This window comes from Maylandia zebra, linkage group LG6, assembly GCF_041146795.1.
Source record: "Maylandia zebra isolate NMK-2024a linkage group LG6, Mzebra_GT3a, whole genome shotgun sequence".
Classification (NCBI taxonomy): domain Eukaryota; kingdom Metazoa; phylum Chordata; class Actinopteri; order Cichliformes; family Cichlidae; genus Maylandia; species Maylandia zebra.
The window spans coordinates 16896679-16922159 of NC_135172.1; the positions used below are offsets into that span (position 1 = coordinate 16896679).

A 25481-nucleotide genomic window follows, 5' to 3' on the forward strand; every position below is an offset into this window, starting at 1 on the left:
GTTTCTTATAGATTTTTACTCACTGAAACTATGAAAAATATCTTTTAAATTCCATCCTCGTCAGGTTTGCTTCCACAACTCTTGTTTTTAGTCTAATTAAGCGTACGATGCCCCTTTTTAAACTGAAGTCTGGTATCCTATACTTGAGTCAAAAAAACATATCCAATAATAATTTCTTACATTAATTTAATATTTCTAAGAGTGAAACTCAAGAGAAATATAAATAGAAAATGTGAGGAATTGAGGACAGGGGGTCGGGGTGCGGTGGGCTTGGTGGCATGAGGAGCTCAGATGATCGTGTCCCAACAGGTTTATTTTGTTCATAGTGAAAGGTAAGGAATCTCAGAAACACTATGCATAGTTAATTGTAATAATAATATTTATTTTTTTCCATCGCTGTTTTTTATGTGAACTCACGTGATTACGTGATTGAGGGAAATGGAGATCATTTTTAGATTCAGCACCCTAAAAACCATAAAATTTACCAAAAACATCCCATGCAGCTAAAAAAAAACTTTTTTTCAGACCAAGTCTGTATAGTCAGTCAGGACACACGTTTACAGCTCACCTGTGACCAGTGAATGAATAACTGTTCCATTCTCTCCTGCGTCCAAGTCTTTGGCAAACATGTTCGTGACCAAGGATCCTGACTGTAGACCAGCCCATATCTGAAGTGAACACGTAGAGCGCATAACTACATCTGACAACATAACAACACATACACTAAAGATATAGTGTAGAATTTGCACAACTGTATCTAATCTTAGACACTAAGTCATATTTATCTCGAGTTCATTTTTTCATGGCACATATACACGTTTATGTTCACAGTAAATTAGTGCTTGAAGTAATTTATGATATTTTGATATTTGCTCTCCTTAAACTTGCTTTTTAATGTGTGCTGATAATATGTTGTGTAGTGATCATACATGGTCCTTATTAGCATATACACATGCTACAGTATTACTTAGATAAATTATCCCACTTAGATCATTTTTGCCTGGTACTAGGTCTTTGAGAGACAACACGATGACACCAAAATCTATAATATATCAATTTGTGTAGCATGTATTGATACATGTGGGGGATGTTGTGACGGTGTAATAATTTCTAATATTAAATAATGCTGGTATATGGGGAATATTGTCATGTTTTTTTGTATTAACTCGTCGACCTGTACTTAGTTTTCACATAGTTTTTCTTTTCCATGTCTTTAACTGCCTGCTTCATGAGCTGCTCTGTGTCTGTCTTCACTATTTCTGTGTCTTCTTCTTATTTCTGTTTTTTCTTAGTGTAAAGGACTTTTTCCTGCCCTTGTGCTTGTCATTTTGGTTAGGTATTAATCAAAACAACATTAAAGTACCTTTACAGACTAACAATTTGTTTTTTGCCTAGATGTGAACTTCCTGAGTTTTACCGCTAAAGTGACAAATGCATTTCCTGATGCATCAAAAGGCAACAACAGCTAAATGTTATTGAGAAGCATGTGCAGTTTGGAGCGCAGATGTAACTGTAATTTATCAAGACTGCTTTTGATTGCATCAGTAGTTGCATCACGTTGTGATGAAGACGCATCGTTCTTACCTGCACATTCAGCTCTTTACTGGCTGGCAGGTAAGTGAACTGCGGTGCGTTGTCATTGATGTCGGCGATCAGGATGTGAACGATGGCGGTGGCATTGAGACGAGGGTGACCCTGATCTGTCACCATCACCTTCAGACTGTGCTGGCTATACTGTTCCCGGTCCAGTGCCACCCAGTTGATGATTTCACCTGGCAGAAAATGGAGAAAGGTTAATGTCACATAGGTGACCATGGAGCACAAGGTAACTTTAAGGTGGTGTTACTTGATGTGTTTGTACCTGTTTTAGCATTGATTCGGAAGAATTTCCCATCTGAGAGCAGGAGATAGGACAACTGGCTGTTTTTCCCAGAATCCTTATCCACGGCCTTGACGGTTCCCACCAGACCTTGTGGCGACGACCCCTCCAACACAGTGAAGTAGTAAACGTCCCTGCTGAACACCGGGGCGTTGTCATTGATATCCAGCACCAGCACCGTCACTGTGGCCATAGCCGTGGTATTTGACAGTGAAGCCTCCGTAGCCAACACTCGAAAATGATACTTGGACTCTGTCTCATAGTCCAGGTTGGCTGAGAGATACAACCATCCCGTCTTTGGGTGAATCCGAAACGGAACCAGAGGGAAGCCAGGTTCTCCTTCCAAAGAGTAGATGATGCCGGAGTTTGAAATGTGGGCTCCACGGGTTCGGTGAGCCCTCACTTGGATGACCCGAGCATCTTTCCTGTAGCCCTCCCCAATCTCCACGTGATAGATCAAGGTCTCAAATGCCAGGCTGTCTTCGGCAGTCGTTTGGTCTACGTTTACTGAGAGGGTCAGGGTGGAGCTCAGGGAAGGTTCTCCTTCATCTTTGGCCACAATCTCCAGCTTGTATCCCTGCTGATGATCCATCTCTAAACTCTCATTTAGCGTAACCGTCCCGAGATTGTGATCAATAACAAACACGCCATTTTCCCTGCTCTTCAGGTAATACTGCACCCGACCATTGGCACCGCTGTCATAGTCATGCGCGTGAGCGATGAACAACACGGTTCCCGGTCGAGTGTTTTGTGACACCGTGATGGTGTCACTATGTTTGGGGAAAATGGGGGCGTTGTCATTAACGTCAGCTACAGTGATGTTGACTTGGGTGGTGCTGTAAACGGGAGAGGCGTCGGTGTAGGACTGAAGAACCAGAAGAGCGTACGACTGAGACTCGTGATCCAGGGGCTTGAGGTTAGTGATCAGACCCAACTTTGGATGAACGGAGAACAAACTCTGAGGGTCTCCAGAAGAGATTCGATAAGATACAGATTCCATGGAGTCTGTAGAAAAAACAAAAAAAACACTTTCTTCCCTTTGAAATAGTCATAAAAATTTAAAGGGCTTACATAAATTAGACATTTAAAGACATTGTTCTAGATGTCTTGGGATTTAATCAGATGTAACTTTGAATGCACACACACACGCTAATACACTTTAAGTAATTAAAGCACAGGCCAGAAGATCCCATTAATCCCCTGCAAGTGTTTGTTGTGCTTCGACTGTAAACTAAAAACTCCTGAAACAAGCAGAGAGCTTAATGGTGCTTGACTCCTGTCAAACAGCCCCAATTCTGCTGTTTCTGCTTTAAGTCGAAGTGTTAATCTCTTAGGTGATTAGACAGCCTTGAATGACTGTCTAGTGCTGTTGGGGCGTTTAGCTGTTGAAGGCATTCGGTGGAAAAACAAGACTATGAGGAGATAATTATGAATCCCTTTACTCTTTGAAAACCATCTACGCAGAGGTTTTTAAGATACTGAGAATAAAATTATAAATGATATCCACTCTTCTATTACTTAAACTGTTGCCACCACAACCTGCTGTTATATTTAACAGAAAGCGCCCAATAAATAAGTTTAGGACAACAAGGAAGAAAACGAGCAGGTTGATCTGTAACAGGATTGTTTCTGATGTAGATGCAGTACACTGCACAGCTACTCTTTATTATCTGTCATGTGTTCGTGAGACTCAAAGGGATTAAAGATTAAACTTTAGCTTCTTCATGTCTGAAAGGAGATTTGAGCAACTTTTCTGTCGCAATCATCTGTTGGGATATTAATGCCTTTGTGTAACAGCCACCTATTCTGAATGTGTCTAAATCCAGTTATTATGTTTCAAGAGACCTATGAAGCACGATAATGTCAGTACCTACACTAATCCACCTCATATTAAACAGCTGTATAGGTTTAAAAAATATATATTTCAAGATACAGATGTTAGCTTTGCTTGTTTAGCTTATCTTACCATAAAGCTGATAAAGTTTACGAACCATCCGAACTGAATTTCTTTGAACTGGAGGCCAAAAAGAAACTCAGTGATTTTCAGAGTTCTGCTCACACAAACGTAACTCTCAGCAGCACGTGATTACAGCAGGACGCTGGAGCAGGACTAGCTTGAAGCTTTTACTATAGCTTTATTATGCAAGAACACTTTTACGCTTTGTTCCTTTTGTTTGCACTCGTGACAAAAGCATAAAGAAGAGAGAAACTTATAAAATGTTCAAAATGTTTTTCAGCTTTAAAACTGATGTTTTATTTTGAGGGACTGATTCAGATCCTTTACTGAGAGTTTGAAGCTCTCAGAGTATAATTGGACTGACAAATTACACTATATGAACAAAAGTATTGGGACACACCTCTCTGTTATTGAACTCAGCTGCTTCAGTCCCATTGGAGTATAAAATTTTAGCATCATGGTGCCAAAATGGCTCAATGAATTTGAGAATGTTACTTCAACAATGCAACAAATAAGTTTGTGGGATTTCGTCCCTCCAAGTGATTCCCTGATCACCTATTAGTGGGGTTACAGCCAAGAAGTGGCAGAGCAGGTGAAGTTACAGGTGACCCCAGTGCTTTTTCCCCCATATGGTGTATGTTGTGTCCTCTACAGTAACTCAACAAAATCTTAGTTGTTAAACTTCTCCCGTTGCTGTAGTGATGTTCAGCAGAGGTAGAGTCTGGGACCTTGTGATGACTCTCTCCCAGCTGCTCTAACATCAGTTTGGATAATAAAGAGCAGATAATACACGTCTAACCTGTTGGGTTGATGGCCTGCACCGTCCCCACAGGTGTCCCTGGTGGTGCGTCCTCAGGCACTGTGAAAGCGTAACGTGACCTCTGGAACACAGCTGGAGCCTGAGCACTGCGTAAAACATTGATCGTGACCTCTGCAGGTCTGACTGAGATCGAGCCTCCTCCGTCCTGTGCTGTTATCAAGAGCTTTACATTAGCTGTGCCCAGGTGGGTCAGAGTGGAGGTCAGGAGAAGCATTCCTACAGAAGAAAAATACGACATAAAGAAATTAATTTAAAATGTTTTTATTTTTCCCCAGTTCCTTTCTGCTTTTCAAATGTGTGAAATGAGATTCACAACACTTCACATTTATTATATTGACAGATGGGAAGGACAGGGCTTGTTTTTGTAACCAAAATGCATCTTATAAGTGCAAGAGAATCAATATATGTCTATATAAACAAATGCAGGCAGAAAAGTGTCAGATTAAAGTTTTCTTTTCCTATAATTTATCCATTTCATGGTGTTAAATTTTGGCTGAGCACGAATCTTATCTTACCCCTTAGCCACCTGGGGATCTAAGCCTTTTGGGGCTTTCTGCATCACCCCTGCTGAGCTGTGACATTGACAATCATTTCATGGGGACTTACACAAAGTAAGCAGTCGTTTATCCCTGAATAATGGAGCCTGCCAGTCACACGGTTTACTTAAAGACTACTGATTGGATCAATGTGACAAATCAAGCTTAAGAAGTCAAAATGCTATCCTTTACCAAGACTGAAACCTACACAAAGCTTTATTTATTTCAGTATTGGAAAAGCAACAGTTGGTTCACTGGAAATTGTGTCCACACACTTATGTTCAGACTACAACAGAAAGTGTTCTCACATCTTTACGGCCCTACCTGTTTGTTTATCCAGCGAAAACAAAGTGGACATGTCGCCAGGAAGGAGGTCGTAGGTAACCTGGCCAAACCTGCCAGAATCTCTGTCAGTGGCAATAACGCTGACGATCTCTGTGCCAGGCTGCGCGTGGCTGCTGATGCTCACGGTGTACTCCTCAGGGCTGAACACTGGAGCGTTGTCGTTCAAGTCCTCGATCTCAATGTGCACATAGGTTTGAGCACTCAAGCCTCCCTGAGGGAGAGAATTTTATTAGGACCCAGAAATTAGGGACGAATTGTTTAAATGAAATCCACTGTTATATATCTGCGTGTCACTCACTGGATCCTCAGCCTTGATCAGGATGTCGTGGACTGTCTGTCCCGTATCTCGATCAATATCCTGGGAGACGCACAGCTCTCCGGAGTGGGGGTTTATTTGGAAGAGCGGATGTGTGGCCTGTTTGTCGAAGCCATCAGACAGAGAGTAGAGCAGCGTCCCAAACTCAGGGCTGTCTGCATCTGTAGCGACGACCTAAAGAGAAGAGAAATGCAGGCATGAAAACAGGAGGTGCAAAAATGAAAACATCTTAAATCATTTCGTTAACACAAAAGACAAATTCAATTAAAACCAGTGCTGCAGAATAACTGGGAACAATTTAGTGTAAAACTTATATATTCATATCTAAGGTCATATGTGGGAAAAAAAAACATTAAATAATTAATTTAAAACCTATCATCAGCCTATAATGTGCTATATGTGCTGCATATGGTGTAATTATGATCATCTAAGATGATTTTCTTCACAACTTTAACAGGTAACTGTTACCTTTCTGGTAAAAATGGTGCCCTGATCCTTTATTTTAATAAGCACATGTTTAAAGGGGAAACCCTAAACAATTACACTGTAATGCTAAAAATAAAACAAAGGTAAAACATGTAATATGTTTAATAAAAATATAAAGAATTAAGAGAAACACTTTTGAAAAATGTCCACAGGTAGATTATTTGGTTTAGGTGAGCTTAGATTTTGTACCTGATACTGCTCGTTGAAAATGAAAATAATAACAAGGCCTTTATCAATAACTCAACAATATAACTGAACTTATATGATGAAGCGAGGAAGAACACCTCCTTAAATGGTAAATGGCCTGTATTTATATAGCGCTTTACTAGTCCCTAAGGACCCCAAAGCACTTTACATATCCAGTCATCCACCCATTCACACACTGGTGATGGCAAGCTACATTGTAGCCACAGCCGCCCTGGGGCGCACTGACAGAGGCGAGGCTGCCGGACACTGGCGCCACCGGGCCCTCTGACCACCACCAGTAGGCAACGGGTGAAGTGTCTTGCCCAAGGACACAACGACCGAGACTGTCCGAGCCGGGGCTCGAACCGGCAACCTTCCGATTACAAGGCGAACTCCCAACTCTTGAGCCACGATCGCCCCTTAGTTAGTGATGATTGAATGATTACGACATTTGTGTTCATCGCTGCCCAGTTTTTAAGTGATCTGAGAACGAAAGAGTTCAGTATGAAATGACATGGACGTGATTAATAACTGACTAATTATTATTAATCAATAACTGCATTAACGAATATATTGTTCTTGAATCAAAGCACACACTAGACAGTCTTTGTGGTTCATGCAGTTTCACATGAATTCATTCATGCTTTGTGTTTCAATTCATGTCCCTCATCTTATGAAGCTTGTGTGCACATAACTGCAATATATATATATATATATATATATATATATATATATATATATATATATATATATATATATATATATAGTAAATTATGAAGTGCTCCTACTCAAATACTTTATGTAAAAATTAGCAGTTTTTGGTATGTTTAAGTGTTTATATATTAGAAGAAATATTCCTTGTAAAACAGCACTCCCATACTACAGTAACTGCCAGCTTTTAGATTAAGCTTTGTACTATGAATCATAATACGCGTCTTCCTTTGACAGTGAGAGTCAACATAATAAAAGCATAAAAAATCCCCACAATCAAAGGGCGAGGACCATCCCTGCAGTATAAAGATTATAGTAAAAACGCGCCTTATATCCTGTGCAGCTCCTTTCATGTCTGCCTGTGGCTGTGACTGCAGACATGTCTCACAGATAGAGCGCTCATTTTACAGTCATAAAGATGATATCACCTCCCAGTTTGTGAACTCTGATCAAAGGAAGTTTAAAGACACGGGTCAAGGTCTGGACAGTCACGCAAACCCAGTCAGTTTTTTGAAGCTTGCTTCTTAGAATAAAGCATATGTGCTGCGTTTGCAAAATCATGCGACAGAGGGGGGTTCCTTATAGACGACTTCCCAGATATTCTGGTTACCTCTGCTCCTGCTAGTTCTCGCATTTATTTTGGATGACATCTTCAGTATTCTGAAGCGTCGTAGCTAAAGTTCGAATCGGGAACTAAACAACTAAAAGTCAGCCAGATGTTTAGAAATTTTCAGTCCTTATATATTCATCAAATCTCTTGTTTGCAGAAAATGTGCCCTTAAACAAATGTTCCTTTGTGTTGGGATGCACTTTGTGCCAGCCTGCTGGAGTGTGGTACCAGGCAGCACATCTGTCATACTAAAGCCACAGAGCTAAGCTGGAAAGGGTGCATGTTGAGCATCTTTAGGAGGAACACTGACGGCTTTGTGCAAACAGACTGAAGGCTACTTTTGTCTTATAAGACGTAAGACAGACACAGCAAAAGAGCACAAGATGCTGGATATTTACTGTGAATCTTTCAGAACCTACAAAGATATCTTTATTTTTGTTTCTGTGAATCCATGTTAGCTGATATTTTACTGAGATGAGTGCCAAGTCAAGTGAAACGCTCCCCTGGTCTGTGTGTGGATGTGTTCTTGTAAAAAAATAAATAAATATGCATGTGATTTCATATGAGTGTCAGCTCCCCAAATTGTAAAAAAATATATATATTTGTTGCCTTGTTAATAAGCTTTTCTGATTCAGTGCCAATTATTATTATCATTATTATCATCTTGTGGATCCTTCTTGGACAGAAAATGTAATTAGAACCATTCAGAAACAATAATGTGTTGTTCTTTTAGATAAGTCACCAAAATGATGCTGAATATCCTCCAACATACTTGTAAAAAGCAGCTTCCAACATCGCTCTGCTCTAGTATGGACACATTGTACAGCTGCTGCTCGAACACTGGCTCGTTGTCGTTGACGTCTTCCACGAGCACCGTGACTGTCGCTGTGGATGACAGAGCCGGTTCTCCTCCATCCGCTGCCACCACCAGGAACCATATCTCCATCTGCGTCTCTCTGTCCAGAGCTGCAGCTGTGGCGACCAGGCCTGACTCCGGGTCGATGCCGATCAGGCTGTCCTGGTTGGACTTCAGAATGGAGTATCGGACCTCTGAGTTTGCACCCTCATCTGCGTCTCGAGCCTGAAACTGGATGAGAGAACTCCCCTGAGGAGCATCTTCAGAAATACTTATGAGATACGCATCCTTCTCAAAGACTGGGTAACAGTCATTCATGTCCGACACCTTCAGGAGGAAAACCGTCTCACTGCTCAGGGGAGGGTTGCCAAAATCTGATGCCTGCACCTTCAGCTCATACAAATCCTTCTCCTCCCTGTCCAGCTCAGAGTTAACACACAGTGCATACAGAAAGTCATCTGTCTGCTTCAGGGTGAACTTCCCATCACCTCCCTCGAGTGTGACAGTGATTCTCTCCCCCTCGAGGTCGGGGTCCGACACTGAAATCCGGGCTACGTAGTCCCCGACTGCTGCTGATTCCGACACCACAGCATCTCCTGTGTCACTGAGAAACAGTACACTGATGGTGGGGCTGTTATCGTTGATGTTAAGCACTCTGACACCCACGAAAGTGCTGCTGTACTCAGGCTGAACCCCGTTGTCTCTCGCGCTGATGATCAACTCATGAAAAGCCTGAGTCTCAAAATCAAGCGGCTTGTTGAGATAGACCACCCCGGTGGTTTCATTGATGGAGAAAACCTCATTTGGGTCGCTCTGCCTCCTGTTGATCTCATATGTGAGTCTGCCATTGTCACCCAGGTCATAGTCAGTGGCCTGCACCTGACACACAGCAGACATGACTGGAGCATCCTCACGCACTGAGGTGTGATATTCAGTCTGGTTGAACACAGGCGGGTTGTCATTCTCATCCAGGACGTGGATGTTCACCTGAAGAGTCCCAGTCCTGGCTGGGATCCCCCCATCAAAGGCCTCGATTGTCAGCGTGTACAAGTCCTGCGCTTCTCTGTCTAGCTTATTGTTAAGAACTAGATCCAGGTTGAGGTGGTTCTCAGGTCCACTGCGATAATCCAGGTGGAATAAGTCACTCATCTCACTCTCTGTGATCCTGTATCCCTGAGTACCAAACTCGCCCTCATCCTGGTCTTTAGCACCTTCAATCTGAAACCGACTCCCCGGTGGGCTCAGTTCTGATATTTCCAGCTCAACCTGCTCGGAGGGGAACACGGGAGAATGGTCGTTCACATCTTTCACCTCTATTGTCACTTTTATCATCTCACCTGTGAGAGTGGCTGCCACAAATTCATACTTATCCCTGCTCTCTCTGTCCAGGACTACAGCTGTGGAGATGATGCCCGTGTCCGCGTCTATTTCCAAGTCTCTGAAAACATACGAGTCTCTGCTTTCTGAGATGAAAAACCCAGTGCTCGGCCTGCTTAGTCCCGCTCCCAGATCTCCAACGATAGTTCTGGCCGGAAGACCCTCTTTAACAGACAGCGTGAGGTTGAAGACCTGTCCCAGCGACTGTGCGCACAGCAGGGACAGGACGAGCGTCTGAAGGAGCGAAGCTGAGGCATCCTTGCACCCCATTCCTCCTTTACGCGTGGCTTTGAGCTCTCGGTTTGTTGAGGTCGATGCCCGCCAGCATATTCTCGAGTCGAAGTCCTCAGTTTTGTCCTCACGTTTGAGCGCACTTTTCCGAACCGAAACGGACGAACGCGTTTTTGCGCGCAGGGCGACTGCGAGCGGTCATTCTCCTTCACCGTACTTCAGTAGCTTGTTGCGTGAACCGTTGCCTAACCAGCCATGGCACAGTGCAAATCCCCCTTTGGCTCCTTCACATAACTCGACACCTCTGACTGGCACCAACTGTGCGCCGTGAACACTCCTCCTGGCAGGCGGCGCGTCCCACGCTGGTCGGCTCCATCTGTGGCCCTGATTGCTTAAGATTTAATTAGGCTGAGAGATTACCTTCAGTGCCTCTTGCTGACACGTGGCCTAGTATAGCTGACCTGTGGAAGAAGTCAGGTGGAAAGTGGAATAAATACGGATATCACACCAGTTGAGCCAAAACGGTGTCCTAAAAGGCCCCTTTGTGGTAATGTGGTTAGTATGAGCTTGAAGTGATTTAATAAAGTGCTCCCGTCTAAGCAAAGGAACATATAAGTGTTAGGGTGGCTCACTCTGCTGGTAAAAAGCAGAAACTGTACCACTCTTTAAAAGGAAAAGAAAGGAAAAATCAAGGCTATCCGGTCACTTAGTCCTAGGGGGGTTGGGGTGACGATGTCTCCTCAGGTCTAAGGATTCTCAATGTAACATCCACACGAGCTTCTCAGCAAAATACTGAAGTTTATCAGGGCCGTTTCTACCTTTTTGAGATTCTCTTTGGGGATCGCTGTTTATAACACGATAACTGGGAGGGTGGGGGTGGAGAGGTTAAATTCTTTAAGCTGATCCAATGATCCATGGTGATAATTATGTATCTCAAATTCAGATGAAAGACCTAAAAATTGGTGCAAGCAATTAAAATCTACATAAAAGTAAATAATGAAGCTTCTTCGCACAGTTTTCCTCCAAAATTTTCCAGGTGAACATAAAATTAATGAAACCGCTATTTCAAATCAAAACCTAACTGGCATCCACACCGGTGTGAAAATTACACCATAAGGTGAAAATAAAGTGAAATACCATATTAAAATACAAAGAAACTATAGCATCTATTTTAAAGTTCAAATAAGAAAAGCCCAACAACAATAAGAAGAGTAATACATCCTCTTCAACTTCAGCTTTCTGTTTTTGTTTTTATTTTTTTATTCAAATTCTGGCTCCTCCTCCACAGAAGCAAATATTTCCTTTATCATGGGCATATTTCTGTAGATTTCTTCTTCTTTTCTTAATTTTATGCTTAAAAAATAAACACATTTTGATGCAATCCGGGTTTCACTGCAGCCTGGGCCACCCTTATTCTCCTCGTGAAGATGTGAGGCTGTCAGTCATACATCATATGCAGACTTCATTCACAACAAGATATCCTAATGGTGATTTTTTTTTTTTTAAATGATCCACCACAGCTTCCCTGTCGTTGCAGCCAAGCTTTGGCAATATCCCACATTTCAGTTTTAACCACACAAGTGTTTCAGTAAACACACAGAAGAGAGCAGCTGGCTCCAAATGAAAACAGGTCATTTAAATATTTTCCCAAATATATGAGGCTGAGCTTGCAGCTTGGGGTCCCCCTAGTGGCTGTGTGGGGGTTGTGCATTTGCAAAGTCCATGAATAGCTGAGAACCAGCCTATTCATTTATGTCCTCTGTAATAGACATTTATTCTTGGTCTATATCTTTTGACTTATTTTAGCTATCCCAATAAGTCCTGCTGTACCAAATAGAGGACATCCTGGGCTTTACATTGATATCTCATGTTCAATGGGAAGATTCTTGCCACAGCTCTCAGGAGCATAAAGCAAGCAAGAGCTCTGAAATGTATAAAAGATGATTACTGCATGGGAGCTTGCTTCCTTCACTGGGGAAAAAAAAACAAAAACCTATTTTATATACAATTTTACAGTTTTACAATGATGATAGTTAATTTTTCCTGAATATTTCAATGTTTCTGCATAAAATATTTAAAACTTCACAAACAAGATACTTTTTTTTATGATTTTCTCTTTGAAACGGAAGCATAAAACTAACACAAGATGAAAGAAACCACCCTGATAATAACGACATGATTGCAGTTTGTTAGCAGCTGATACTAATGTACAAGGATTTCTGAATAAATGTAAATTTGTTTGTGCAGTTTGTGCTTCTTTAAAAACACTGTTGCATAAAAACCTAAACTAATTATATTTAAACCAGAAAAACATTACAATAATATCCGTCATAGCTAAAGTAAATGGTATCATAAACACAAATAGGGCGTTTCTTATTTCTTCATAACAGACTTCAGTCTGTCTGTTGTAAGTCTAAACTGTGCTCAGTATAAATAATAAATGGTAGGAATGGCTGGAAAATGCTGGTCTTACAGTTTACTGTCATTGCTGACCTCTCGTTTGTCCTGCAGCTTGTAGTTGCGATCATGGCCTGCTGCAACCGCACAACAGGTGTAATCTGACCACAGTAAACAAGCAGCATAGCTAAGGGGCTCATTGTCTGGGTTAGTTTGCTCAGCAACTCAGAAACCACCCACTCCAAAGCATCACAGGACTTTTTCTTTCTCATAAATCTAAGTAAAATTTAAAAAACCAAAAAAATGCCGTCTCACATTTTGCTCTCCTACCAGTGGGATGATCAGCCTCTTGTCAAGAAGATATACGATCACCTGAAAGATGAGGGGCTCCCTGTGTGGATGGACACAGGGACATCGAAGGAGGGGTGACGGGCAACATTTTTTATTATTATTATTAACCTTTATTTAACCAGGAAAAGTCCCATTGAGATTAAAAACCTCTTTTGCAAGGGAGTCCTGGCCAACATCAACGACGCGTGAGTGCAAAGTGACGTGGATAACAGGTTTCATCTGTTCTAATCTCTGATGGGCTTCATCACTACTGTGTTGTGCATATTAAATCTGTGTGCGTTTTCAGCATGGCTGCAGGAGTGGAAGAGGCTGCTGTGATCTGTCCGTTTATGACTCCGGCTTACCAGGCATCACAGTGCTGTAAGAAGGAACTCAACTATGCCGAAAAACAGCAGGTCATCATTATGCCGGTGATGTTGACAAACAACTGGGAGGCCAGTGAGTGGCTGGGACTGATCACTGCAGGCCTGCTGTGGGTGGACTTCAGGTGAGGAGCACACGTTTTAAAACCTGAAATTTTAGCAGGACGGAAACTGCATTTGTTAGAAAGTGTCGTCCTTCAGTCACACGTGTCCTTGAATTTCCTGGAACAATGTCACCATTTCATGTTGTCTTGGAAAAAAATATCTTAGCTAAATAAAATATATTTTAGAGATCACAAGTGCACCTAACTGTAACATCTGAACTCTCAACCATCAATGCTGTCGTCTCCCAGAAATGCAGAGGAGGATGAAGAGCACTTTGACATGTGTCTCAGGTCTCTAGAAGAGGAGATCATGTATAATGCGGGCCACCTACTGACGGTTGAAGAACCTCCGAAGGAGGTGGAGGAGCAGCCAGAGCCAAGAAAAGCCCGTCTGAAGAAGAAACCTGGCCGAGCCTTCTGTCGTTCTCTCTCCAAGCTCTACATGCAGGACTTAGGTAGCCATGGAAACATTAACAAACAACACCATGTGCCAAAGGATGGTCTCAAAAAGAGAAAATAACCAATGAGCAGTTCTCTAAGTGAAGATATTTTCAGAGGTCAGAAGAAATTTGCCAGACTGTTTCGTAGCTGAGCCACATTTTCATAAAAAACTTAGTTGAACATCGTTACACAACAGGAATAATAAATCCCCCTCAATAGAAAGGTTGTCTGGTAAAAACTCGCTTTAATGAAAGCAATTCAATTACTGTTAACTGGGAGAAAAATATGGAAAATTATTCATAGAATAATCCCGTTGTACACAGCATGAATACATATTAAGCATTACTAGGCCTTTCATTTCCCAAGTCTACTGATAGTCAACCACTTAATTACAAAGTGGCAGCCACTTTAGATTCATCTAACATTTCTGCTGTTCCAACTTGACCTCACAGGTGAGCAGATAATGCAGAAACCTGCTGAAAGCAGAACCACAGTGGAGCTCAGCGAGTCCTGTGGAGATCAGTGCTACTGAGAGGAGATCAAGGGTGACGGCTGTAAGTACTACAGGAACGCCTTCACCCACGGATACCTCGGTGAGTACACAAAACCCACCTCAACTGAACAAACGCAGGCATGTGAAAAATGTGGTCTTTATTCAAATGGAGCATAATAAACTTTCCATGTCTGTACAAACACCAATTCTGCTGAAACAATACAAGTTTTTTCTTTCTTGGCTAAAACTTCCAAACACATTTCCTTTGAAGGGTTTGACTTGAGCAGGTCCACTCTGAAGTCTGTCCTTCTGAAGGTGAAGAGTGGCTTCTGTTGGTGGACGAGTCGGATCAGAGCTATCAGAGAGCCGTTATCATCAAGAACAAACGCTCGGGGAGGTTCCTGGCAGTCCGTAACGGCTGCTTTATCGGACTAACATCATACAACGAGGACTGCAAATGGTTTTTAGAATAAAGAGCATGCTTCTGAGAAAGCTGAGAGTTTGCCTGACAGAAAAAGCACAAGCAAACAAAAGTTGGTGGAAATATAATTCACTGCTGTTACTGTGGCAAGAAAAACAAATAAATCTTTAGAATCTTTTTCTCTTGAGGATTTCTGGTTTCCAGTTGACTGGGTGGCTTTCTTCTGTCTGCAGGAAAGAAAACATGGTTATTATTTATTTTATTTCCTGCTGCATAAGAATCGGCACAGAAATACAAGTAGAGTGTAACAGTGTAGCGTACAGCGGTGTCATCCTCCTTGTAAACTTTAATGGTCTTGTCAGCCTCTGCCGTGATCAGTCGGCTTTCAGAGTGGTCGAACATGCAAGCGAAGATTCCCGACTCGCTGTCCAGAGATCCGGGCTGCACGGCTGCGTGGATACGCTGGAAATTGTATCCGGTCCTCCAGTCCCACATGTGGATAGTTCCATTGTCGGCTGTGTGTAATGAGGTCAACATTAGCCTCAATAAAATGATTTAAAACAAGCAAACAAAAAAGGCAGACAGTTAAAGACAGCACCGCAGCTCTTTATTACCTCCAGACACCAACACGCCATCAGAGTTAACAGCCAGAGTGTTGATGATGGCGTTGTGGCCCGACAGGTTCTGGATGAAGTTTCCATCTGGGAACATCCACTGCTTGATGTTATCGGCGGATCCAGAGGCAAAAGTATATCTGCAAAACAACAAATATGACATCGATATCTGAAGAACAACAACTCTTAATGAGTTCTTGCAATTAAAGTTATGAACAAATGTGCTCCTGTAATCCTAAATCATGACTCAAGCTTTAATTTATCTTCATTATCAATCAAAACTTTATTTCTTTTAAATTACAGGATTCACTTTGGCATCAAACAGGTAAACAAAGGTGTTACTAATCACATTAATTAGGCTTAAAACTAACTGATGCGATTAGTAACACCTGCATTTACCTGCCTCATGTCGAAGGAGCTTCTGTAAAAACATATTTATAACAACAAACCAATTTTGAATATGCATTGTTTGAGGAGTCTGCATGCTGCGTTTCCTCCACTCCAACCAACGCCACCATATAAAACACCACTTACTGTCTGGGGTGCAGGACCAGAGTTCGCACAGACTTCTTGTGGTTTGTAAGAGTTGCTCTGGTTTTCCCAGCAATCAGATCCCACAGCCTGATGGTTGAATCGTGGCTCCCTGCACAAACCAAGCACACATTAGGGGCAAGAGTGAAGAGAAACCACTTTAAAGCCTGTCTTACTGAGGGGTTTATACTGCTGTTGTGAGCGATTTGAAAAAACATAATTGTACCTGTGATAATTTGTGGTTCTGCTGCTTGACATCTCACCGTGGCCACAGTGTTTGTGTGACCGGTCAGTGTGTGCACATTTGCCTTCGTCCTGATGTCCCACACCTGCATGGACCGGGAGGACAAGCAGTTAGTGTCATCTCATAACCCACATCACATCTGAACACAGCCCTTTAGTGGAAGAGTCTGCCCCAGGGCAGCTGTGGCTACAACTGTAGCTTGCCTCCACCAGTGTGTGAATGTGAGAGTGAATAGTGGAACTGTAAAGAGCTTTGAGGGTCTCGAAAAGCGCTATATAAATGCAATCCATTATTATTATAATATAGTACTGTGCAAAAGGGTTGAGCCACCCCTCGTTTCTTCGTATTTTCTCTTCTCTCTTTGAGACAAGCTTTCTTGTAATTTTAAGTCTGGGCTTTGTGGTGGACAAACAAAGCTCTTCTTTGGATGTTGGCTGTCTTTGGTTCTCTCCTCTGTGAAGATGATCCCACACTTTGAGGTCTGAGCGCTGGAGGGGGCCGATCCATGACTGGTAAGTTTCTTTTCACTAGTACCTATGTGCCTTGACTCTACTCTGTTTCGGTCATTTTCCATTATGATTAACAACCACCTCAATATGTGAGGGGTCGTTATACCAACGCAGTTGAAAGTCCCACGATGAAACATCAACGGAGAACATTTAGATGACGGTATGCCTGCTGCTCAGTCTGTGGCTGTTTGTCACACAGTTTTCTGCACTGTACTGCTTAAACCTGATCCATTTAGGTCATTCCATCAATGTCATTCGCTGATTCAACACAAAGTAAGAGCTTACCCTCGCTGTGGCATCTCTGCTGCACGTCACGAGCACGTCGATGGTTGGATGCAGATCCAGATCATACACTGCGCTGAGGTGTCCGTGATAGTGCCTAATTACCTAAAATATAAACCAATATAGTCAAGAAACATCCACAACATTACAAGGAGAGAAAAAGAAGAAAATGAGCCACAACAGAAGCAAGTTAGCTAGTTTCAGTTGCACCTTTATTCACCAGGGCTGTGCCTGTTTTATTGGGAAAAGCTTTTATGCCAGATGCAGCCCCCAAAAAACATTTGTGTCACCTCCCAAAGGAACCTTCACAGGTGAATGTGTAAATCATTACAGCATAAAGCCGCTAAATAAACTGTTTTGAATGACACAAACCAATAACTCCCTTGTTTGAAAGTATACCTTGTTGTACTCCAGATCCCAACATTTGACCTGCTTGTCCTCCCCGCAAGAGAAAAGGTAAGGACTGCGGCTGCTGACCGCCACCCCACGCACTGTGCTGATGTGTCCAGTCAGAGAGAGTTTCAGTTTTCCACTGGCCAGGTCCCAGATCTGTCAAGACAGGCAGCCTTCAAGTCAAATTAAGATAATCTGAGATTAATTTAGAAACATAGTCAGTTTAATAGGTAAAAATTGGGCTTTTAGTATAACTTAATCATCTGTGAAGAGCAGGGTATTAAAGTTGCAAGCAGGCACTGTGGCATGTTGGAGCCTACAGAAAACAATCTATGAAACAAACACAGGTAACGATCCCGAGGAGAGATGACTCAGAGGAGAGCTAATTTAGTCAGTCCATGTCAGATGAGCCATTTTTAGTTTGTCGCTTACTGTTATTTCCTGCTTGACTCACCTTTATAGTCCTATCAGCAGAGCCTGTGACAAACCACTGATTCCCAGGCTCTACAGCAATGGACCTCACCCAGCCAAGGTGGCCGCTGATGACCTACCAGACAAAACAAACTACAGTTAAGCAAAACACAGAACCCAGACCTTACCCACTGTATCGTGTCGAGCAAAGCTTAAACTTAGAAAAGTTGAAATGATTTATAGTTACCCGAAACAGTTTCCATGGCGGATGCCACTGAGGTTTGGGCATTGTGGGCGCTCTCCTCATGAGGGCAGAATTTCTGGTCCCACCTCCCTCCAGGAGTGACTGAAAACACACGGATGATCAGTTTTGCACTTCTTTCTTTCAAACCAATAAGGCTGAGTAAAAGTAGGAATACACTGTGACCTACCACTGCAGATGACGGAGGGTGAGATCGCTCTGCTCCTCCTGCATGCCGGTGGATGTCAGCAATACTGGCTGCTGTGCGACTCGCGTCCTGCCTACAAATGACCCACAGAGTAAATGATGGTTTATGTGTGAGTAAGCATCATTTTGTTATTAGTGCTTTTATGCTAAATTACTACTGGTGACTGACTGCCTTTGTACTGTGTTTGTGTGTGTGAGGGCCAAAGTTTACCTAGCTTGCGATGGGGGTAAAACTAACGCCATGGAGTGTACTCCGGTGTCACTGGGATTCCTGTGCATCTTTGTGTCAGTGGTCAATGCCACCCCTGGCGAATAAAAAAATACTGGTTATAAACGCTCCAATTGGATGATGAAATTAAATTAAAAAGTCACAAATTGAGAGTATTTACCTGGTCCAGACGGGTAGGCATGTGTCCCAGTGATCAGGTATTCTGGGTCCTCACCTAAAACATAAATAATATTCCCAAAATGTCTTTAAATCATGTAGTTTTGAAATAAAAGGTTTCAGAATAACAAAGAAAAGCTAAATTTAAAGACAAACGGAGCTTTTTGACAGCAAAACATAATAAAAAAAATATCTACATTTCCACATATTTGTTAATAATAAATTGTTGGCACACTTAAGAGTGACTCTGACATGCAGTGACACTTTCATCCTCACCTGGCTGAGCGTAGTTCTGGTGGCCTTCCATGCTGCCCGAAAGGTGTGAGGCTCTGTCTTTCCCTTCCCTCAGGATGGGCAGGTGTAACACTGCACCGTAGTCTGCTTTCAGTTTAACCCCCATCTTCAACTTGTGGCTGCAAGCAGATGACATAATGATGCATTTCCCCTTAAAACATCTAATATGTTTGATTAAATTAGCATAATGATATTGAAACACATGAACAACACACAGTAAATATCCTGAAGTTTTTACTGGTGTATTAAAGTAGATATAATTTACATTCTGGGGTTCAGCAGCAGAGATTTCTGTTTCTTGGAGCAGGAAATTGATAGCGCTTTAACTTCCTACTTATTACCATAATGTCAGTATAAATTTACAGACAAAAAGAGTTGCTGGTAAACTGAAAATAAACTCCTGACAAATTGATGCTCTTTAGTGTTGCATCTACAAATCCTTCTTTTTTGACTGTTCCCCAACAACAGCAGAACATATGTCTCCTTCTCACCCTATCCTGAACATCGTCCTGTGTCAAACACTCTGCATGTCCTCCTTTGTCTTTCTCTCCTGCTTGGGAGGTCAATCTTAAACACCCTTTGTCCAAACCCTCCTCTGCACATGTCCAAAACATCTCCGCCTTGTTTCTCTACATCCAGCTCTCTGTCTTCAAAGTACTCGACCTGAGATCTCCCTGCAATATACTCATTTTTATCCACCCCAGTCACGCCCAATGAAAAGATTCTTCAGCTCTGCCACCACCAGCATCAGCTCCTGTTTTTTGTCATTGCCAATCTCTCCAAACCATAAATGATAGTAGGTCTCACTACTGGCAAAGATTTTTTTATTTACATGAGATGCCCTTCCTGAGGCAACCCTCCTCATTTATCTGGACTAGCGAGCAATATTAATACAAAGCGCTAGTACAAAATTGTTCAATCGAACCTCTACAACAATTTCACATGACATTAGAGCTTGCTATGTGAATTTAATTTACCCCAAAACACAACTTCAAATCATTAGAAGGTAACACTGTGACGTTTACCTTTCATCATCCAGCGCGATGGACTTGGCGTGATCAGACACAAACATATCATGAGTCCTTTTAAGAGATCTGAAGACCAGAGTGTGGACTGAGTGCTTCTGAACATCCTGTAGATGATAATAAATAGTAAAACGTGGGTTTTAAACGAGTGCAACCACGGCAAACTTTGGGAGTAATTACTTTTTACTATGTGTAATGCAAACAAAACCATAAGCGTGTGGTTGCAGTTATTAGCCGAGCGTGGCTATGTGTCTGCCGGGCGGGCGGAAGCACAAAAAAGACAAAAAAAACGGACTTCAAATATCTTCTTACCTCAGTCATTGTGGCGGTAAAAATAAAGCAGTATTATAAAGAAGCGGAAAATATCCCTTTTTTCAGTAAACAAAGCACGCTCCCCGAAAAGTATCACGGACGCAAAAACATGACTACCGCGACGCTCCAACGACCGAATACCCCGGAAGTAAAGAGGTAAAAGGACAGCTAGCAGCTTATTAGCGCCACCTATAGGCCAGGAGGTTGAAATGGAAAAAAGCCAAATCTTTAACCTCTACTCTTCCGAATCTCGTTATATTTCCTGCGTGAAGCGAGAACACAGCATGTCCTTCTTTTCTTGACACTAATAATAATAATAATAATAATAATAATAATTTGTGCTCTCCAAGTTGCTTTAACCAGTTCAGTCTGCGCTCTACTGCTCCTTTCTTTCTTACCACTCCTGCTAATTGTAGAAATAATGCCCTATTTCCATTGCTGTGGCCACGATTTTTTTGTTTTTGCACTTAAAAGGTTTATCATTAATAGCTGCTTGTTCTGGATTAGCATTGTTTCTTTACATCCACAGGGATCAAATCTAGTGGTGTCCAGCCATTTCCTGACATAGTCCAAAAGAAAAAAAAATGCATGGGTTTATCAGTGCTTCTAAATTGCGAGAATGATTGTCTGTCTGTTCAGTGTACTGCCTCTCGCCCCACAGCACAGGCTACAGCTACCTGTGTGACTCTGAACTGGACAGTTAGCTTCCATTGGTATTAGTCATACCCCACTTACCTGGTTTACCTCCTATCTCTCAGACCGCACTCAGTTTATCCAACTTAAATCCCATTCTTCAGCTCTCTATCCTGTTTCTGCTGGTGTGCCCCAGGGTTCAGTATTGGGGCCTCTTTTATTCATTATTTATATGCTTCCTCTTGGTTATATATTCCGAAAATATAATCTAAATTTTCACTGCTATGCCGATGACACCCAGCTCTACCTTTCTTCTAAACCCAATTCATCCCTCCCACCTACCTCCCTCTCAGACTGTCTTATTGAGATTAGATCCTGGTTCTCCTCCAATTTCCTCAAACTTAACAGTAATAAAACTGAAGTTTTACTTGTTGGTACACCATCTATCTTAACCAAATCCCACAGCTTTTCCATTAACGTTGAAAATTCTCCCACCCTTCCCTCCCCTCAGGTTAAGAGTTTGGGTGTCATACTTGATAATACTCTTTCATTCCAGTCTCACATTAATTACATAACACGGTCTGCTTACTTCCATTTACGTAATATTCACCGACTCCGTCCCTTCCTTACTCCCCATGCTGCTGCCATCCTTGTCCATAGTCTTATTACATCCCGTATTGATTACTGTAATTCCCTCGTATTTGGTCTCCCTAAAAGGTCCCTTCATAAACTCCAACTTCTTCAAAATTCTGCAGCTCGGGTCATAACTTGCACTCCGTTAAGTGCTCATATTACCCCAGTTCTTCAGCAGCTTCACTGGTTGCCCATAGAAGCCAGGATAAATTTTAAAATCTTACTTCTTGCATACAAGTGTATCCATAAATCTGCTCCTTCATATTTGTGTGACCTGCTCCATATCACCACTGTTTCCCGCACTCTCAGATCATCATCTGCTATTCATCTTACTGTTCCGTCCTCACACCTTATCACTATGGGGAACAGAGCTTTCAGTCGCTCTGCTCCTCGGCTCTGGAACTCTCTTCCTCCTGCACTAAGAAATATTGACTCCCTCTCCGTATTTAAGACACAGCTCAAAACACATCTGTTTAAACTGGCTTATTCGCTTTAATGCTGATTTTATCTGTTGTCACGCTCTGTTTTGTAATTTTAACTTATTTTATGTATTTTATCACTATTGTTCCTTTTATTAATTGTGTTTTTTGTAAGGTGACCTTGGGTTTCTGAAAGGCGCCCTCAAATAAAATGTATTATTATTATTATTATTATTATTATTATTATTATAAATGGTTCTGTCTGTTTACTTCTGATCACCTTGACTGCTTATTTCTGGACTGACTAACCTCTAACTGATGAATAGTAGCTCATAATATACAAGGTCTTGGTGATTCCCAGAGGGTCCTATTTTAATGGATGGCGACAGTCAAATTATTGTCATGTTTAATGTTCAGTAGATGAACAAAGAACTGTTGGGACATAACCATATTACACAAACTTTCATTTGCTCTAGTCCTCGCCTAGTTAGCAGTGAACTGTTTCTTATGGAGTCAAAGTGGCATTTCTTCAGCTTCCACTCAGAATGTGTGAGCTGGAACTGTTTTCATTGTCCCTAATGAAATCCTCAATATAAGAGACTGAACAAATCCACATTGGCAACATTGGGTTGGCTGGAAGACTGTTTACTTAGCCTAGCAGGGCGAAGGACACTGTCTCAGCTGAACTCTGGACACGCACACACATACTCTGTCAGTGCGCCCCAGGGTGGCTGTGGCTACAATGTAGCTTGCCATCACCAGTGTGTGAATGTGTGTGTGAATGGGTGGATGACTGGATATGTAAAGCGCTTTGGGGTCCTTAGGGACTAGTAAAGCGCTATATAAATACAGGCCATTTACCATTTATACATATACACTGATATGCACACACTCATCTCTCCTCCCTTTCCAAACGCCTTCGATGCTTGTTCCCTCCTGGGAACACAGCGGGTCTGAGCCCGCACTGGAATGGTAGCGCTGGGCAGGATGGCTGCTGTGTTTGCTTTGGATTACTCCTCACCCCCCACCCGACCCTGTGGCTTGTCACGTGTTCCATAATGTTGTGCTGTGGAAATTTTATTGCTTTTTTGTGCAGAGGAGTTTTTTTGTTTCCTGTTCTCATGCTTTCCTCCCAGGAGCCCAGCATGAGTAGAGGTCTCTTTTTTTCCTCTTGTACTTTTCCATTGTAGTGTATATTTCAGTGGTTTTTTTTCTGTAATGCTACAGATCTCCGACCTGTATCCCCATGTAATGTCTGTGTTGTGTCTGTAAGGTGGGGGTGGGGTGGGGGGGGTCCTATTTCACTGCAGGGCAACCTGCACGTGGCGAATAAAGCCTTGATTGATTGATTGATTGTTTCTATGCCACACAGTCATAAAGCTTACTGAGTTCAGGGCTGTATGTATATTTCAACGACACTTTTCTTCATCATTTTCTTGATTTCCTGATTTGGTGTGCTTGAGATTTGGTGAGAGGGCAGGGCCAAATTTGGTTTTGCTTCCTTCTGTGCCAGATCATGTTTGCCCAGCAGAGTACATCTATTAATGGTTATCCATTTCGAATTTGAACCTAAATGGTGCAGTGTGTGTGTGTTGCGTTATTGTGGCAGAGTAAATTTAAACAGTCATGTTTATATCAGTGTTTTTCAAAAATTTCTGAGGCCAATTTAATAAAAAAACAAACAAACTGGCTTTTGAAAGAATCACTGGCTGTACTAACATAATGTTGTCCTGTTAAGAAGCTTTAGAAATCTGCGCATTGTTCGACAAAATCACATGCCAATAGCTGGGCAGAATTTGGATTATCGATGTGAGTCTGGTGATGCACGGGGACATGTACTACAAGTTCAATGCAAAGTAAATAAACTGTGGCTCAAAATAAACAATTCAACTGAGACGCTCTGAAAGCTCTGCAACAATGTGACAAAATGGTTTTCTGTCCTCAAAGATTTCATTTCACAGTTTGTTCAGTTAGGCATTTTTTTTAAAGATAGTTTATCTGGGCGACCACAGGAAAAGAAGATAATATTTATTAAAAGTCAAAATTTCTGCAAACTAAAATCTAAAAGTCACAAGTAATATAAGTAAAAAGTAATAAAATGATTAAAAGACTGATTATCCAAAGCAAATTATTATAATCATTTAATAAAACAAAGTCAGGGGCCATGGATGGCATCAAGAATATCCTTACTAAGCTGCTACATCCAGAATCCGGTACAACAACGCTGAGTTACTGTAACTGGAGAATGATCTAGTTACATATCTTGTATCCATACAGGACTGTTTCTAGTGTGTCATTTATATCACAGTGCTTTCAGGGTCACTGGCGATGCTAATTAATTACAATTAATTTTATGAAAAAGAAAGTATTGATGAAGTATGTTTCTAAGGAAGGCATGCTGAACGTTGGCATGACAGTTGACAACTGCTCTCTCTAAAGAGAGTGTTTTAATGATTTCTGGAAATGTTCCTGAGCCCATGCAGTGATTCCATGGATGAATCATGCCTGTTTTTAATGCAGTGCTACCCGAGGGCCTGAAGATCACCAGCATACAACGCTGATTTTCGGCTTTGTCTCTTACAAACAGAGATTTCTCTAGATTCCCTGTGCACTGCAGATGATGATGAAATATTAAAAGTCTTCCATATTTTACACTGAGGAACATTATTCTGAAATTGTTCCACAATTTGTAGCCTCAGTTTTTTGCAGATTGATGAACCGCTGCCCATCTTTACTTCTGATAACTCTGCCTCTCTGAGATGCTGATTTTTTATACTGACCTGCTGTCAGCTAACCTAATTAGTTGAAAATGCTCCTTCGGTTGCATTTTCTTGTCAGTTTACTTGTCAGTACCACTTACTTCAGTACCAGCACCACTTATGTTCAACCTTTTGTTATCCTGGTCCCAGTGTTTAAATTCAAATTCATACAGAGTTAACATCTTTCAAGAGGAGCCGGGTTGCAAGGGCAGCAGCTTAAGCAGAGGCGCCCAGAGCTCCATGTCCGTGGCCACCTCCTCCAGCTTGTCCAGGGAAACACAAAGGTAATCCCAGGCCAGCCGAAAGATATAATCCCTCCAGCGTATCCTGGTTCTGTCCTGGAGCTGGAGCCTCCTCTCAGTGGTAAGTGCCTGAAACACCTCACCGAGGAGGCATCAGCAGGTAGCCTTGTCAGATTCCCGAACCAGCTCAACTGGATCCTATAGATATGGAGGAGTTGTGGCTTTACTGTGAGCCACTTCCGGATGGCCGAACTCCTTACACTGCCTTGTCCCTTACGAACAGAGGGAGGGGCCAACTACCCTTCGGAGCTCATTTCAGCCGCTTGTATTCGAGATCTCATTCTTTCGGTCTCTACCCAAAGCTTGTGACCATAGCTGAGGGTGGGGATGTAGATCAACCGGTAAATCAAGAGCTTCGCTTTTACACTCAGCTCTCTCTTCACCATGATGGATTGGTACAGTGTCCGC

The 25481-nt window shown here is 42.1% G+C and overlaps 2 protein-coding genes across 2 annotated transcripts in view; both read right to left on the reverse strand.

Moving 5' to 3' along the window:
• The window catches only part of dchs2 (dachsous cadherin-related 2), a 29760-nt gene extending 19142 nt beyond the window's left edge, over window positions 1-10618 (reverse strand). The window contains exons 1-7 of the mRNA XM_004568374.5: window positions 8619-10618; window positions 5836-6027; window positions 5517-5748; window positions 4636-4872; window positions 1862-2884; window positions 1585-1772; window positions 569-668 (exon numbers count right to left, since the gene is read on the reverse strand). Of these exons, the coding sequence (XP_004568431.3) occupies window positions 569-668; window positions 1585-1772; window positions 1862-2884; window positions 4636-4872; window positions 5517-5748; window positions 5836-6027; window positions 8619-10349 (3703 nt within the window). The 5' untranslated portion in view covers window positions 10350-10618. The remainder of the gene's footprint in view (window positions 1-568; window positions 669-1584; window positions 1773-1861; window positions 2885-4635; window positions 4873-5516; window positions 5749-5835; window positions 6028-8618) is intronic.
• A 3981-nt stretch (window positions 10619-14599) lies between these two features.
• On the reverse strand, window positions 14600-20485 carry plrg1 (pleiotropic regulator 1). Its single transcript, XM_004568375.2, has 15 exons — window positions 20328-20485; window positions 20016-20122; window positions 18973-19109; window positions 18701-18754; window positions 18523-18616; window positions 18295-18385; window positions 18111-18209; window positions 17907-17999; window positions 17459-17608; window positions 17063-17164; window positions 16251-16353; window positions 16028-16136; window positions 15494-15633; window positions 15201-15394; window positions 14600-15106 (listed from the first exon to the last, which is right to left on the reverse strand). The coding sequence occupies exons 1-15, from the start codon at window positions 20334-20336 to the stop codon at window positions 15047-15049; spliced, it is 1542 nt and encodes a 513-aa protein (XP_004568432.1). The 5' UTR covers window positions 20337-20485; the 3' UTR covers window positions 14600-15046.
• Between the last annotated feature and the right edge of the window lie 4996 nt (window positions 20486-25481).